The 16,345-nt window shown below is 39.2% G+C and overlaps 1 protein-coding gene across 1 annotated transcript in view; it reads right to left on the bottom strand.

Moving 5' to 3' along the window:
• Nucleotides 1–16,345, bottom strand: part of LOC149278774 (mRNA-capping enzyme-like) — a 162,404-nt gene that overhangs the window by 112,740 nt on the left and 33,319 nt on the right. The window contains exons 7-8 of the mRNA XM_089501753.1: nucleotides 12,302–12,411; nucleotides 9,881–9,982 (exon numbers count right to left, since the gene is read on the bottom strand). Coding sequence (XP_089357879.1) covers nucleotides 9,881–9,982; nucleotides 12,302–12,411 — 212 coding nt within the window. The remainder of the gene's footprint in view (nucleotides 1–9,880; nucleotides 9,983–12,301; nucleotides 12,412–16,345) is intronic.

Here is a 16,345-nt window from a genome sequence, read left to right as displayed (position 1 = left end):
CTATTTGTAATTGTAAGAGTACAGTATTTGTGTGGGTACCTTAAACATGAAAAGGGGAACCCTGATTAAACAAATATATGGTAAAAATATCAAAAAGCTTGTGTGAAAAACCTGGCTATGAAGTGGTTGAAAAAATTCATGCAGCATTGAATGTCCCTGGGTGAAAAAGTAAATTATTGGATTCCTATAGCATTAATAACTGCAATCAAACTGTTCCTTTAGTTACCGATCAGCCTCCCAGCTCTGTGGAGAAATGTTTGGCTGCTCGTTTCTAGAGAACAGCAGGTCCAGCCACAGCATCTCTACGGGGTTTAGAGTGACAGACAGGTCTGGCATTCTTCCCCCGTGATCCGACATTTCTTGTCACCAACTGGCTGCTTAAAGCTGTCAATCAGTGGCAGGGAAATACTTCCCTTTAAATAAATGGGAACACTCTCTTGTCACTGACTGACACCATAAGCAGCGAACCAGTGGCAGGAAAGTGTTCCCATTGACGTCGGGTGCACTGGGGTAAACATATCCTGCATGCAGCATTTACCAAGTGCAGGGAGACGTATTTGCCCAAATGTATTTGCTGCAGGGCAATCAGCTGGGGGTTGGGAAAGGTGCCAAAAGTGTTTGCGGGATTCTGCAGAATTCTATGTAATTGTAAAAGAGACCACACAATTATTATTATTTTTTTTATTTTTTTTTATTTTTTTTCAAACAGGACCATGCACCCATCAAATGCATTAAAGTGCATATGGTAGCTGGAGTGTCCCTTTAAGACAATATTTGCTTGTCAATTCAAAGACTAAATAAAGGGACCCATTTTACCCAGAAACCTCTGCAACTACCAGGTGATTTCAGACATTCATGCTTTTATTAGAGGGCAATGGGCTCTACCTTTCTACTCTACCATCTACCCCACTGTTTACCATGTGTCTTTCTGATCGCAGAGCCATGAGCACCGACACAGATATATAATAAGGCAGAACATTTGAAAGGGTGCAAATATTTTCACACACTCCTGTGTACGGTGCCTGGGTAAGCACAGGTAAAGAAATACCTGATGCTCTTGGTGAATAAAGGCTGAACAAATCTAACAAGACACAATATTAACATTCTGCTCAGTGTTATAAGTGCACCAGTGGTAATTATCTGCTCATTTCATATACCTAGAGTAGAATCACATGTAGGTCATGACCCGCTGGCATTTATGCACATGCAACTTCCGGCAAAATAACAGGTACTGCCGGTAAAAGGAGGCTGCTAATCTTTTCTACCAAATTACTTTTATAAATAGCCATCTTCAGAACAGGAGATGCAGAATCTGTCCTCAAACAAACCAGATTTCACATGCACTCTCTGTCAGAGAACAAATGGAACCACAGGTTAATGGATTAGACTATAATTAGGGCCCGAATAACTGGTCTGGAAGTGGTTTCAGAGGACAACGCTCGAACACAATCACAGCAACAGAGACGCTTTGTAGATCAATAAACCAGAATCCAAACTAGCCCATTTTTCTTGAAGATGGAAAGGTTGATAGCCAATTAAAAACTCGTGTCATTCAAGAGAAAACTAAACATACACACTGATACTCAAATGTAAACTGGTTTGTTTTCTTTAACACCCAACCAGTTTGATATATTAGCATTAGAAAATCTGAACTATCCATATTGGGCATGCTTATTTAAAACGTCTTTTTTGTCTAACCCTAGATGTGAGCCCACTGGGATGGGTGTCAAAGCCTAAGCATTATCCTATAACTGCAAGCTCTCATGTGTTACATTCATCATAGACCAAATCTTCCCGCTTTTCATAGTTTTTACCAATTGAATACTGGGGGCTGTTGTCTAAAAGGTATATCCAACCCTAAATAGTAGTGTGCAGCTTCCATCTTACAAGAAAATAAATAAGATATTTTTGTCCCATGTATTAAATACTCATATTAATACTTATATTATTTGCCTAATGCGCAGCTTATATATTTTTTAACTGTGGCACAGGACTGTGCCAATTTACCGCTCCATGACACCATAAAAAGAAAAGGCTAAAACATTGTTGTACATTATCACCAAGGTGAAGATGCATGGTAAGCGGTATCCAAACCAACATGTTTGATATTCATTGTTTTTTTGGTTTGTGTTTTTATCACAAACCAAGGCAAGTTGCTAAGGCAAGTTTTGTTTCTTGACAATGGGCGGCTCAAGTCAAGACTGCAAATGTTAAGCTGTAGATGTACAACTACCTACCACCTTACATCTAAGGCCTTTATATGAAAACGGAAAAAACTTTGGCACCCATCCTTAAGAATCTTTGCTTCCACTCATGCTATTTATACTCATAGATGTTGACAGTGCTAGACATTCTACTAGGATTGTTACTGGCCCTTCATCTCCTCCTGGTGTTGTTGCTCACCTTCTGTCCTGAATGCAGGTCATTAGTTTTTGCTTTGCACCATCACTCTGGGGACACAACAGTTCTTGGGTCACTAGATAGCACAAACTACTTGAATTGTGTGTCCTTTCGCCTTCATGCAATTGTGGGAACTTAATCCTATCAGGATCTTTATTTAGTATGTTCAGGACTGTAATGTATTTTTTACAGGGCAACTAGTGAATAATAAGTTACAGAAAGCCCCATATATATATATATTTTTTTTTTATTTACTCTGTAACAAGGAATGCTTGTCACTTAATAGAGCAAGAGATTGGGAGGTAAAAAGGAATGATATAAAAAGTGCAACTGCTGCATATCCATGTACCCCACAAATCTTACAGTTGAAAAAAGAACAGATAACCTTCAGAAGGAATTGGGAACACAGACGTTATGTCTGTGTATATACTCTGCTCTGTTTCAATTGTGCTGCATTCAACTATGAACAGAGAGCAGAAAACATGGAGGTTTATAGCAGATAATCAGAAATCATACTCAGAGGGTACACATTTTATTAGTTATATGTTTTCTTTAGGGAAACGCACAGATAGAGGGTTTTAGGACAGATTGAAAAGGTTAAATGTGTACTAAGCATCAGACAAATGTACGTCTGAGGTCCTACGCACATATGCAACCCTATTTTTCCTTCTAATCCCAATCAAGATTTCACACTTATGACTAGAAAATTCACCTTATTCTTCTTAGTAACCATAAATGAAAAACAAACACTAAAGCAAACACGTTATTATCCAAGTTAGCTATTGCTGCTAACACAGAACAACATCAGTAAATATGACCGTTAAGACTTGCTTCTTTTTGTTAAAGCTCAGAAGATTCCACATTTAATTAGCTAAAAATTGCAGACCTACAATGGTGCTTACTGACATGGTACAGACAAGAAGTAACTACAGCTGTCCTCAGCCATGAAGGAGTTCGTGATAATTTGCTGAGAAACAGTGCTCACGTCCACCGTTCAGTTGTTTTTCTCTTTTTAAGAAAGACATGTTTTCTGGTTTCCTCTGAGTGTGTGTGTGGAAAATATCAATCTGGAGAGCTACGTTGCTGCCATCTAGTGACATCTGCAAGAGCAAGACTTAAATAGACATTATACGGGGATTTCATTTTCTCATAGATCCCATAAATCCTTACCATACCATTACAACAAGACCTGCCTTGGAATTGACGATAAGTCATCAATAAGCTGTCAGCATTCTTCTGCTTGTAAAAATTGATAAAAAGTGGTCTTCTCATAACACTAAGTGAGTTTACTGTTACTTTAAGAAAAAAATGCTAAAAATAAGGATATGCTGGAGAACAATAGGATTACTTGTGAATTGTTACAAAGTGCTGAGCAACATTAATCTAAACTGAGAAGCTGTTAACACCTGGAGAAGTAGAGCAGCCCTTTATTTTATTTTCTTGTTTCCTTATTTCTGTGTTAATTTTGTTGATGCAATATACACAGGCAGAGAGAGCTAGCTAAACAAATAGACATCCACCAGCAAAAGATGAATCAATGTATTGAGTTTTATCAAAATTATTATTTGTTACACAAATTAACCGAGGAGGACTAATTCGCTACTAACCTTCCTTTCTTCTAAACTGCTACAGAATTTGACAATCCAAAAAGTTTAATCTGCATTCTATGTCCAGAAATACAATCATCCCCAAAAAAGATTACACATGATGCCTCAAGTATACAATACAAAGAGGACCAATCCAGCTAATGTAGGAGATCAAATGGAAGCAATTGGCATATCTTGTAAGATGACAGACTCACATTAGACTAAGTGCCAGGGAGCATTTGAGACAGTTCTACGGGAGCTTACGTGTTCCACAAGCCTACCGCCTCCGATTGTAAAGCCCTACAGAATTTGATGGAAGTCTCATCAGCTTGAGCACCATTTTCTTGTTACCAAGGAAACCAGGACAGATTTCATCCAGCAGCTAGAGTGTACTAATTACATATACATACACATATACATACACACATACACACACACACATGGAAGACCGTACCTAACACCACAGTGCCACTCAGATTATTGTCTATACTCTTACAGGTGACCAGTCATCCCTTGAACGTAATGTAAATTCATGGAAATGCACCCTACAGATGAATGGCCAAAAAATAGAATCAACAAGCAGCAAAAAAAAAAAAAGCTGTATGTTGGCAGGATTTTTTATTAACGTGGTGAAGATGCTGGCGAAACTTGCAAGATGATTTTGTGACTGGGCGAATAATTAAGAAGATGTATATTCATGTGATGCAAATACAACTGGGACACCTAAGCAGAAATAACAGAATCGTGTAAAATGCTTCCTCCATCTGACACCAGAAATGTATCATATAGATGAGGCTTGTTGCTATGACAGCACAAGTGTCAACATCCACTGCATAATGGAAGGTTAAATCAATGGATGAGCTGTAGTCTCATCAAGACAAACTATGAAGAGTATCATAAGTGTGTCAACACATCTCGAGCTATTAAACAGTTGTTTGGTATGACAGGCAATCAGACTAACAGGTTGTCCACAGTGCAAAACGTGACAGCTCTTCAGACAGGAAGGAACACATGAGGTCTTTCCAATTGTCAAAGAGGTTTCATCGTGGCTTTTATTATACTAATGTTAAGCGTCACCTCCAGCCTAATAAATAAGACTGATTACAATTTACAAGGCTATGGTCCGTCAATTTTCAAATGTGATGCCTACAGCCTGGAAGTCTCTCTTCTTTTGAACTCCATAGTCATAAATAAAGGAACATGCTTATCATAGTGGGGAAAAAAACACACAGAAGCCTACCCATTATGGTGTGCCATGCCTTGAACACTATGAGTAAAAAATAACTTTTTATAGAAAATCATTTGACCTGTTGGATAACAGATTGATGGAATTAAATTTACTATACAACTACAACTGAAGGAACACTCCCCAACTTTAGTAAAATACGTACTGGAGTCAATTTTGCACACAGCGTGAAGCATTTCATCACACATTAACAGGTGAATGCATCCGCTTTTTATTTCGTTGCCACACAACTCGCAACCAGAATTGAGGTGTCACCAGCCACAAATAGACAGCACACATAAGAACACTGACTTCTTCAGGGGAACCGCACTTGGCTGACGGAACGGAGACAAAATTCGCTGACTCACATGAAAAGGAAACATGTGCACCGATTTACATGCTTTAAAATGCAACAGAGTGCGTGTAACTGGAGCGTCCCGTTTACTGTTCTCCACTGTAGTAACTTCCCATTGCATCTCCTACCAAGCACCACACACAGTTCCAAAGCAAAACGCTTAGAATGTGAATGTGGAAGAAATCCACAGGTTTCAGGCATAGGACTTTGTGACCGAGGCATTTAAATTCCGTCTACGACCAGGGCACTCATTCGGAAATTAGATTTACCTCATAATCCTTGTATCTCTGATTGTTCATGTCCAAAGCCTTTTTCACAAGTAGAGGCTGCCTTCTAGACTGATTAGACTACACATTTAAACCTGCCCCATTCTGACCTGGTTGCCATAACGTGCTTCTTGCATTCTGTAATTATGTACAAGTATATTTTGGTTATTCTGATTTGAAACAGATTCCTGTTGACCTCAAAGGAATGTATTTGATTGCAGAATGGCCCTTTAGATTTACATGTGGTCCCATTGCAGCTCCATGGAGGATTCTGCACAACCCCCCCATGAGCATTTGTCCCTCTCCCCATCCATTAAATGGGGGTATATTGACTTACTGCCAGTCGGCTCCTGCAGTAGCTCTGTGAATGCTCAATTGGGTCTAAAGAGACCACCGTGTCAATGCGTGGAAAGTGCCCCCACTGATTTGAATTGGAACACTTTCCTAAGGCAAGGTCGGGTTTACACAAAGTCCAGGTAACCTAATCCATACGCAGTGATAAGCAGTATTCGCTCCTAAAAAAAATGAAAGCCACACAAAACCTATTAACAAAAATCACTTAGCACTGTGCTCAATTCCAATTTGCTTGGAGGCAGAACGGATATAACATTTTAGTCAAAAGAAGAAAATCCAATAGAAACAAAAAAGACAAGACACTAAATCTCTCTCCCTTTTCATGATTATATCACAGGCTTAACTTGATGATTTTTTCCCCAATGGAGACATTTTAGGAATGATTAACTATAGGTAGCTCCGGAGCAGACTTTTTTTTTTTTTTTTTTTTTTAACATAAGGTCACCACTGGTGATAGTGATAAAGCAAACAGTATCCTCAGGGAAGATTAATTGTATATGTTCACAAATATAAAGATATAAGCAGATTACAAGCTCTGCTGCTCAAAATCAAACCTTGCTTTGGGTGAAAGGCTATAATGCCATATTTAAACCTCAAATCAGCTGAACAGAATAAATAAGAAATAATATTTTCCCAGCATCCTCTAAGTCCCCTTTCTGTGCATATTTAGACAGTGTTTGCAGCCGTGCATGGTCACTAAAGGGTAGGATGTCAAATACAACTCAACATCATCCCGTAGAAACCTCCATTGCTTAATAGGCAGAGAAAGTATAAGCCTAAAGCTGCAGCGCCTGAAATGTCGCAAAGCATTGACCCGAAGTTGGCAGGTCAAATTATTTGGAGCTCCGAGTTTCAATAGGTTTGTTTCTATTAACTCTGAAAACAACATATTTGCACTTGGAAAAACTGCCAGCATTTTTATTACTGTGTAATTTTCCCACCCAATGAAATATAGAAGATTTGCCAAGGAAATGGATGTTATATTTCAATAAATGCCTATAATAAAAAGCACACAGAAGGAGAAAGCTTGCTGGGGCACAGAAGTGTCAAATACACAAACTACTGCAATATAGCAGAACTTCAGAAGTCAGCAGTTCAGATAATTAGGTCACACAAACTTCCAAAAGAAGTATTTTATTCCTAATTCATATCACAGCCACGTATATAAACATATATATTTCTTTGCATCCAATAGCTGCTCAACTGACTTCTTAGTGCACCTACTGTACATTGTGTTCTTACCGTGACACTTGTGGGCCAGGTCACAAAGACATTGCATGTAGATATCAGTGGCTCCTGTACTCCGTTTTATTTTTATTATAATTATCTTTTATTTATATAACGACAATTTACGCAGCACTTCATCCAATGCACTTTATTCAAGGGGGTAGGGCAAAACTAGAACTGATTGGAACTCCAGTTACGTTTGAAAAGTTAACCCTGAGCCTAGGTTTTTTTCCCTCGCCACACAAGTTGCTTGAGATTAACTGGTATTAAGTTTATAATTAGATAGGAAACCAAATGTTTCAGCCTCTTCCATTAATGCCAGAAGAGAGATCAGCGGGTCAACCAGTGTCAAAATTACATCATCGGCATACATTGGCAGTTTATATTCTCTTCCCCCAATCATTTTCCATTTTATCTGCCTGTTTGCCCTTGTCTTATTTTTTCTAATTGTTCAAATGAAATTACGTATAACATTGGCGCTAAGGGGCAGCTCTGTCGCGTACTGTTACGCAGTTTGAGCCAGTTGGATTCCATTCCCTGACCACCTTCTTTCGCGGATGGATTTGTATATATCAATAGGATTGCTTTTAATATATTGGGGGAAAATCCCATAAACTTTAAGAGTTTCTTCCAGATAAAACCAGCTGACTGTCAAATGTCTTCTCAGCTCACTGAAATTTACTTAAAGTAAAGTCAGGGAGTGCAACCATCGTGTCCTTTCATCCATTTGCATTTCCAAAGCACTACTTCTTATACTGAGAGATTTATAGAACATAAATGACTCTTGCACAGATTTAAGTAACGCATCTTCAAAAGACATTACTTTTGCTAACATGCTGTAGCAAACAAGTTTAGCACCTTCTAATATTTCTCTTCATAAGAAGCTAATTTTCTTCCAGATTGCTGCCTTGTTACTATATACTTGTTAATCTTGTCTGAACATTCGGCTCTACTCATTAGAACAAACATCTGCTACACACGTCGTTAATGAGAGACGTAATGACGAGATGAAGGCAAGACACTAACCCGTTGATTAGTATAAGAGCCAACGGCTTTAAAAAAGAAAAAAACTCCAAACATATTGTAGCAATTGTTATTCACAGAACGCAACTCATTCATTAAATGTCATCCATGCGAATAAAGAAGACACACCAACTATGTAAGCAATAAACAAAAATGTTCCAAATTAAATTTTCCAGCCTTTCTGAATGGAACACATGATGGGGGACGAAACTCATGTATCATTTTTCTTATCCTTCTAACAGTTTTTGGCATGTTAGAAGGGAAGTAAAACTAGTAGATACATAGATTTCTGCATGTCAAATAACAAAAAAAACAAACAATCATAAATGTAATTCAGTTTATAAACCAATGGCCAGGACAGAGCCAAACTGATGAAGCAAAATATCCAAGTATGCCATGCACCCACCTGAACAATGAATGCTTACTTAAGTAATTTAATGACTTCACTACATCTGTTTCAGGTATCACTTGTAAATTCCTGCCATATCAGCAGGATTTCTACTAACTACAATGAGATTCATCATGTTGACTTCCAGTACAAGTCGTACCCATAGGAGGGAAAACAGCTGCTTTCCTGCACCCGAGAAAAAATACTCAAATGTAATAATACTTCACTGCATTTCACTTAGGTTAGGTATAATAGTATTTACTATTATTATACTATTATAGTTTATTTCAAACGTACCTATGCTTTTTAGGTTTGATGTTTATTACATTGTGCATTGTTGCATTAGTAGAGAAAAGGGAGCTGTTCAGATGTTATATCATGTTTAGAGGATAAGCAGACATGTTTTATCACCAAATGTTTTATTTGGGATGGTATATCAGCTACACGTTTATTACATACGGGGAAACAAAGAGCTTTGATATCACCTACTACCAGTCACAAAGTCCGAAGTGCCTTGCATTATTTAAAAGGGGTCTTAAAACAAACCGTGGCTTGTTTGCTGAGCTTCCAATACAAAAAGCTGCTGGGGCCTTCTAATCCTGCTGATGTCATGTGGTCAGTAAACAGATTGTTCTATTAACTGTTGCTTCTAATTTGATAAAAGATTTGACCTTATAAATGAGGGAGGAAAAGGACCACTCAATGTATGCCATCCAGACAGCATCATTAGCTTCACACAAGTTCTTTATGGTATATTACGAACAAAACAGCAGTTTAGGAAACATCCAGCAAGAAAAGTAGTGTTTACCGATTCATATTCATCAAGAAGTTGGAAACATATGATGCAGAGAACGTACACGCTGATGCACACTACATTGTGTTTTATGTATCCTCTTCCCGCTCCTTCACCGGTGTGCTGACTTGACTACCAAGATGTATTACGTTAGCAGCACTGATATGGCAGCCTAACCTTATGTCCTTGCACAAATAAACAAACTTCCAATATCGTGGATTGTGCACAGGAATACCAATACAATTTTTCCAAGCTTGACTTACCGGGTGCCATCTGCTTTCCAGCTTACTTTATATGACTTCTGCTCCAGAAATTTCAGATTGTTCCTGTCCATGGAAACAGGCTGTGCTCCAGGGAACCCAGATCTAAAATAATATTTTTACTTAATACACTGCAACAAGCAAATACATTTCTTAGACTACTAAGAGGAGGAATTACTTTTGCTTTAAGACAATAAGTGGCATTTGAGAGGAGCTATCATAAAGTTTTTTTATTTTATTTTTTTTAAATCACTACTGAGTATGCTTATGGTAGAAAAAGCATGACATCAATTGACCTTATAATGCACATAAAAAAAAACTATAATATATGAGTCTGAATGCAGATTAATGCAGGTAAAAAATACAAGTAAGGCTTGCACATTTTTAGTAAATGTTATTCGTTTTTGGGCCAATGATGGCTTATAACAGTTTACATATTGGTAGTTGAGTATGCATGATGGGCCGCACAGGGACCACATAGCCAAGCACAGTTAGGGCTCAAACCAGTACTGTGAGAGCTTTGAGGACAACTCCTTTCACTTACTGACTCCATCTAAATGCCAATGCCTTTTATTTTATTTTTGGTTTCTAATATATGTTGATTTGAAACCACCATTATATATATATATATATATATATATATATACACACCGTATTGGCTCGGATATAGGCCGCACTTTTTTCCCCCACTTTAAGTCTTTAAAGTGGGGGTGCGGCCTATATTCGGGGTCTAGCGCCCGACGCCCGGGACATGCAGTCCCGGGCGCCGGGCAGGCAGCGGGGTTAGGATACAGATCCCCCGCAGCGGTGCAGGGGACCTGCATCCTACTCCCCGATACGCTCAGACAGCCTCCCCTGCCAGCACTTCCCACGGGGGGGGGGGGTGCCGGCACGGGAGGTTGTCTAAGCGCATCGTGCGGTTGTCTAACCGCACGATGCGTTTTACCTCTGGCCCCCCGCCCGACTTACCGGAGCAGACTCCCGGGTGTCTTGCGGGGCCGGCGGGGGACATCTACGCAATACGCGTATACAACTTCCGGTGCCGGCACATCCGGCACCGGAAGTTGTATACGCGTATTGCGTAGATGTCCCCCGCCGGCCTCGCAAGACACCCGGGAGTCTGCTCCGGTAAGTCGGGGGGCAGAGGAGGACAGTGGCAGCATATCTCGGGGGGCAGAGGAGGACAGTGGCAGCATATCTCGGGGAGGGAGGAGGACAGTGGCAGCATATCTCGGGGGGGGGAGGACAGTGGTAGCATATCTCGGGGAGGGAGGACAGTGACAGCATATCTCGGGGGGGGGGCAGAGTGGCAGCATGTTTTTTTGGTGCTTTTTTAAAGAAAAAAACTTTTTCTTTAAAAAAGCACCAAACTTTTAGGGTGCGTCCTATATACGGGGGCGGCCTATATCCGAGCCAATACGGTGTATATGTATATATATATATATATATATATATATATATATATATATATATATATATATATATATATATATATAGTGTACAATGATCTGTGCAATATGAGATTTTTAAAAAATCTGACAGCTGAGGGAGAGGAAAAAAAAACATTTAACACACAGTAATATCTTAATTCCTTCCCGATGATGGACATAATAGTACATTACAAAATTCTGGCAGTTGACACCGGATGACATACTATTACATCCTGACTTTTTAACATCAGAGTACAGGAGATCAGGCTAGGGCCAAATTTTATGTTCCAAAGGGGAGTCGTCTAACACGACAAGCTTTCACATTCAGAGGATTTAAATGCCACAACTTCTATATTCTGTAGAGAGCCCAATAGGGTCTCCTAGCACACTTTTCAATGTGATGAGGACAGCAGGGCTACAAGGCCTTCTAATCACAGTGTTAGCAGAGATAGAGAAGCTGTAGGCACTGCAACAGGCTGCCACAGCAGCTTGCAGAAGAGGGGGAAACAAAAAAAGGCAAAAATGTACAGTACTCTATGAGCACTTTGTTCACAAATGTTTCCCATGTTTCAAAAGAGATCCCTGTGGCCTCTGGTTATGGTCTACTGCTCTCTTCTATAGAAAAGTGCACAATATATGAAAGAAAAAGAAACATTTTTAAACATTTTGAAAAGATAAATACTACCCCAAAATGTTTTTTTTAAAAATGTGCATGTTCCAAGTTCACATGAGATTGGTGGAAAAACTCATACACAAAATCTGTCACAATGAACTGTGCAACAAATATAAACAAAGAATACAGTATAACTGTAATATATATTATATATATATATATATATGTTATGAATTATATAGATGGATATGGTTTGAAAAGAAAGCCCTACTTGTCCTGAAAGTAACAATATATATGTACGTGTGTACTGGGGAGAAATATTGTACTTTATAAAGAAAAAAAGTCAGAAGGTTGTAAAAAAGTAGGCTGATACTCTCATACCTGTCCCAGGAGCAGAACTGCTGACATTTCCGCTGTATTTCTCCAAGCTTTGGCTGAGTTGTTATTTGATTTACATATTTTACTGTTACACCTTCTAGAAATGTTGCACCCTGGACAGATAAATGGAAATTACTAGGATTACTGCAAAATACAACAACATCAGTTTCTCATAATCACATATTGTCTAAAAGAAATACATATATATTTTTTTTTTCTATGGACATTTTTTCTGATTTTGCCCCACAATAAACCGAAAAGTGTAATGGTTCAGCCAACCATTGCTTTTTGGTGAAATGAAAAATGTAGACACCTAGATAGTTATGGCAGATAAGAACCATTCGGCCCCTCTAAATACATGGTCTGATATTACTTTAAACCTTTGCCGCTGTAGCTTAAGTCTATGACCCTTTTGTTGCGGTTGTTTTTCTTCTTTTAAATAAACTCTCTTCATGTTGATTCCCTTTAAGTATTTAATGTTTCTATCATATTCCCCCTGTCACGTCTTTCTTCCAGGCTGTATATGTTAACCTTTTCTGGTGAAATTTCACGATGATTTAGTGTAAAGGCGGCATCGTATCTCAGTACCACGCTTGAATTCACCGTGCTCTTCAGAACGACCTGGAACTGCAAACTTCAAGACTCCACAAACAGGATTTTACTTGAAAGAGTGAATTTAAATCTAAACTATTTACAAACAAGGCAGCTTGTATATTTACTAAAGCCTTACATATTACTCCACATGTGACTTGCATTCAGGAAGAACACTTTCTGTTTATCTAAATCAGGGCTTGACAAATATGTTGTGAATCTAGGCGCCAGCTAAAAAAGTTAGGAGCCGGGATTTTTTTTTAAACTAACAGTTGGTTAGGAGCGATCTGATCATCATCAGCCCACTTACTAAACTCACAGCATTTGACCTGGAAGCACCCTGGACTTTCAGGTCAGTGCTGGTTTTTGTTGGTTTTTTTTTTGTTTTGTTTTGTTTTTTTTAACGCTTTCAATGATGATGTTCCATTGGAGAACAGCATTGACTGATATTTAGTCCCCAATTGTGGAATTGAAGGGGTTAACGCTGCACTGTTGCTCTCATGGAGCGATCAGGCAGCAGGGGGTGTTGGGGCTGGTGTCCACACTCATGTGGAGACCGAAGAACCCTCTCCCCCTGTCCCTGAAGCTGCCTCTGGCAGCTGGGACGCAATTGCTGGTCTATAGACCAGCCATTGCAGGGGGGAGTCTCTGATGACTGCTGTAGGCTTCCATGCCTACAGGAGTCATCACAGGGATTGTGGGGGCTCGTCTTTGCTGTTGCTGGCCTGCCTGGGCTTCCAGACAGACCACCAGCAGCAGAGCCCCTTACAAAACGGGAATTAACCCCTAAAATGCTGCGATCGTGGCACTGAAGGGGTTAACGCTGCACTTTCGCTCTCATTGAGCGATCAGGCACTCAACCCCTTTCCTGAAGCTGCCTGTGGCAGCTGAAAACACGATTGCAGGGGGAGTGATCTCAGGCTCGGGGCTGAGTGGCTGTGCTGTCCTGGGCAGACAGCAACAGCAGCAGCGCCCCCGCGATCACAGGCTGACAAACACCTAGGCGCCAGGACAAAATTCTGAGTCGCCATGGCGACCTGGCGCCTGGGATTTGTCGAGCCCTGATCTAAATCATAGCAAAAAAAAAAAAATCTATAATCTACAACATATTAAATATGTAGCATCTTCCCTTAAAAGTTCCTTATCAAGAATGAGTACCCAAGCTATTAACCCTTTGGGGCTCTGGGAAATTGATGAACATTTGCAGAGCTTTTAAGTACTTTTGCTAATGAAACCTAATGTTCTAGCAGTAAAATACAAAAAAAAAAAAACTTAACGAGACAGAACCAATTTTCTTTTAGAAAGATAGGTCACTGTGTCTGGAGAAGCTGTGTACTGGCTCAGAGTGGCTGATGTAATGATTCTCTGAAAAAGAGTAACTAGACGAACATACTCGTAATACAAAACCAAACCGTGGCTAACAATCTGTACATACAAAAAAATATGTTACGGCATCAAATTGCTAAACCAGATTCATCTGCCATTAAATAAAGTACACATCTGGTGTTCCATTCCCCTTAACACCATTTTTTTAAAGAAAATTTTATATATATATATATATATATATATATTCTTCATAATGTCTTGATGCTTTTTTTTCCCCCTTCTACTGATAGCAATTTAACACTGTTAAACAGGTACCGATATGCCACAAAGGCACATAAAGCTAATGATAGAATATGCCCATGTAGCTATACAAACACACAAAGGCTGATGGGAAATCTATAGTCAAGGAAAATGAGCATTTTAGTCCATAACATCTAGAGGCACTGTTTTCACTTTCAAGCGTTCATAATGCAGCTTTCTGGCATAGTCTTAGTAGTGGAGGGTTGGCAAGGAGAACAGATTTCTATGAATTAAAGAGTTGGGGTCACTACCTGATGCTTTATCATGTTTTGCTTGCAGATCATTACAGCCACAAGGACGTTTACAGTAACAGGAGTTTTAGGGAGTAGTTATTCACTGACTTTAATGGATCTTTCCTACACTAATTTTATGGTTAATATATTATTTCCCTTTAACCCCTTATTGGTCGTGGACGTATGGGATATATATATATATATTAAAAAAAACGCTCCTTGACACCATAGCTAAATCCCTGCCAGTGAACTGGCGGTCAGGCTGTAAAATGACAGCTACTTACCACCGACTTTGGAAGAGCTAGGTTATAATATGGCTGCCACAAAATTTGGCTGCCACAAAAACTAAAGGCATAAATATTGGGGATTCAGTCACGCTATATTGGCATATATCGTTTTGCCCACCACTACGTCAAAGTATGCCATTTACCTAGTTTCATATAGCTATATTGCTTACCAAGGAGCTGAATCAGTGGGGCTGCACTTCCTTTCAACCCACTGAGACGCTTGTGCAATTTAAAGCCTTCGTTATATTTTTTTATATATATATATATGTATGTAGAATTACACTTTTTAAAATACGTTCACAGGTATCAACTGAACTCCAATGACATCTCTGAAACATAAGTATATGTTGTGTGGCAATGTTATTGTTAATTTCGTATATTGGTCGTGGTAATGTTAATTGTTCACTTTACTTCAAGAAATTAGATTCCCTTTTTTTTTTTTTTTAAATCTACACCCTTTCAGTCATCAAGGAGTTGAAGGGACACTTCCCAGGGTGCCCCTTGGACACTGAATGCATACGAAGGTGGTTTTTCCCTTTTTCTCTCAGCTGCCCGGTGCAGAAACGGGCATTCTGAATCTGTAAAGGGGGGACACACAGGAATTTAAGGTGACCTCTCACCTGTAGTGCCCCATTAAACACAGTATAGGCAAAACATTTACCATTCCTTATGCCAGAGAACAGAGTCATTCTGAGCCTACAAAGTAGGTGCTTGTACCCTATGCTTAGGATGATCGCAGCAATTAAAAAAAGAAAAATTACAGACACAAGTATGTTTTGGGCTCCATCCCTCATTCGTGAGACATAGTTACATAGTTCATAAGGTTGAAAAAGGACCTAAGTCCATCAAGTTCAACTCTTCTACCTAACCTTCCTATTCTTGATCCAAAAGAAGGCAAAAAAACCTAATTAAGCTACTTCCAATTCTGCCATCAGGGGAAAAAAATTCCTTCTTGACTCCAAGAGGCAATCAGATTTCTCCTTGGATCAAGAAGCTCTAAAATATTAATGTTATTCTATTTATATCCCTGTATGTCATGCCTTTCTAAGAAAATATTGAGGCCCCTTTTGAAGGTATCTAATGTATTGGATAACACCACCTCCCTTGGAAGTGAATTCCATACCTTTATTGTCCTCACTGTAAAGAATCCCTTCCTTGGAAGGGAATTCTTTAGACAAATTCCACAAGAAATGCCACCTTGGTCCTGTTGACAGCTGCTTAAATAACAGGTCACTTTAATTTTACTTATATCGCAAAATGACTAATTGGCACAATTCAGCCTTATCCTAAAGATACTCAAGAGCTCTGCA

Source organism: Sceloporus occidentalis, unplaced genomic scaffold (assembly GCF_023333645.1).
Source record: "Sceloporus occidentalis isolate IW3139 unplaced genomic scaffold, rSceOcc1.0.p SCAF_181, whole genome shotgun sequence".
Classification (NCBI taxonomy): Eukaryota; Metazoa; Chordata; class Lepidosauria; order Squamata; family Phrynosomatidae; genus Sceloporus; species Sceloporus occidentalis.
The sequence above is the reverse complement of the archived record's forward strand: the minus strand, read 5'-3'. Positions and strand labels throughout refer to the sequence as shown.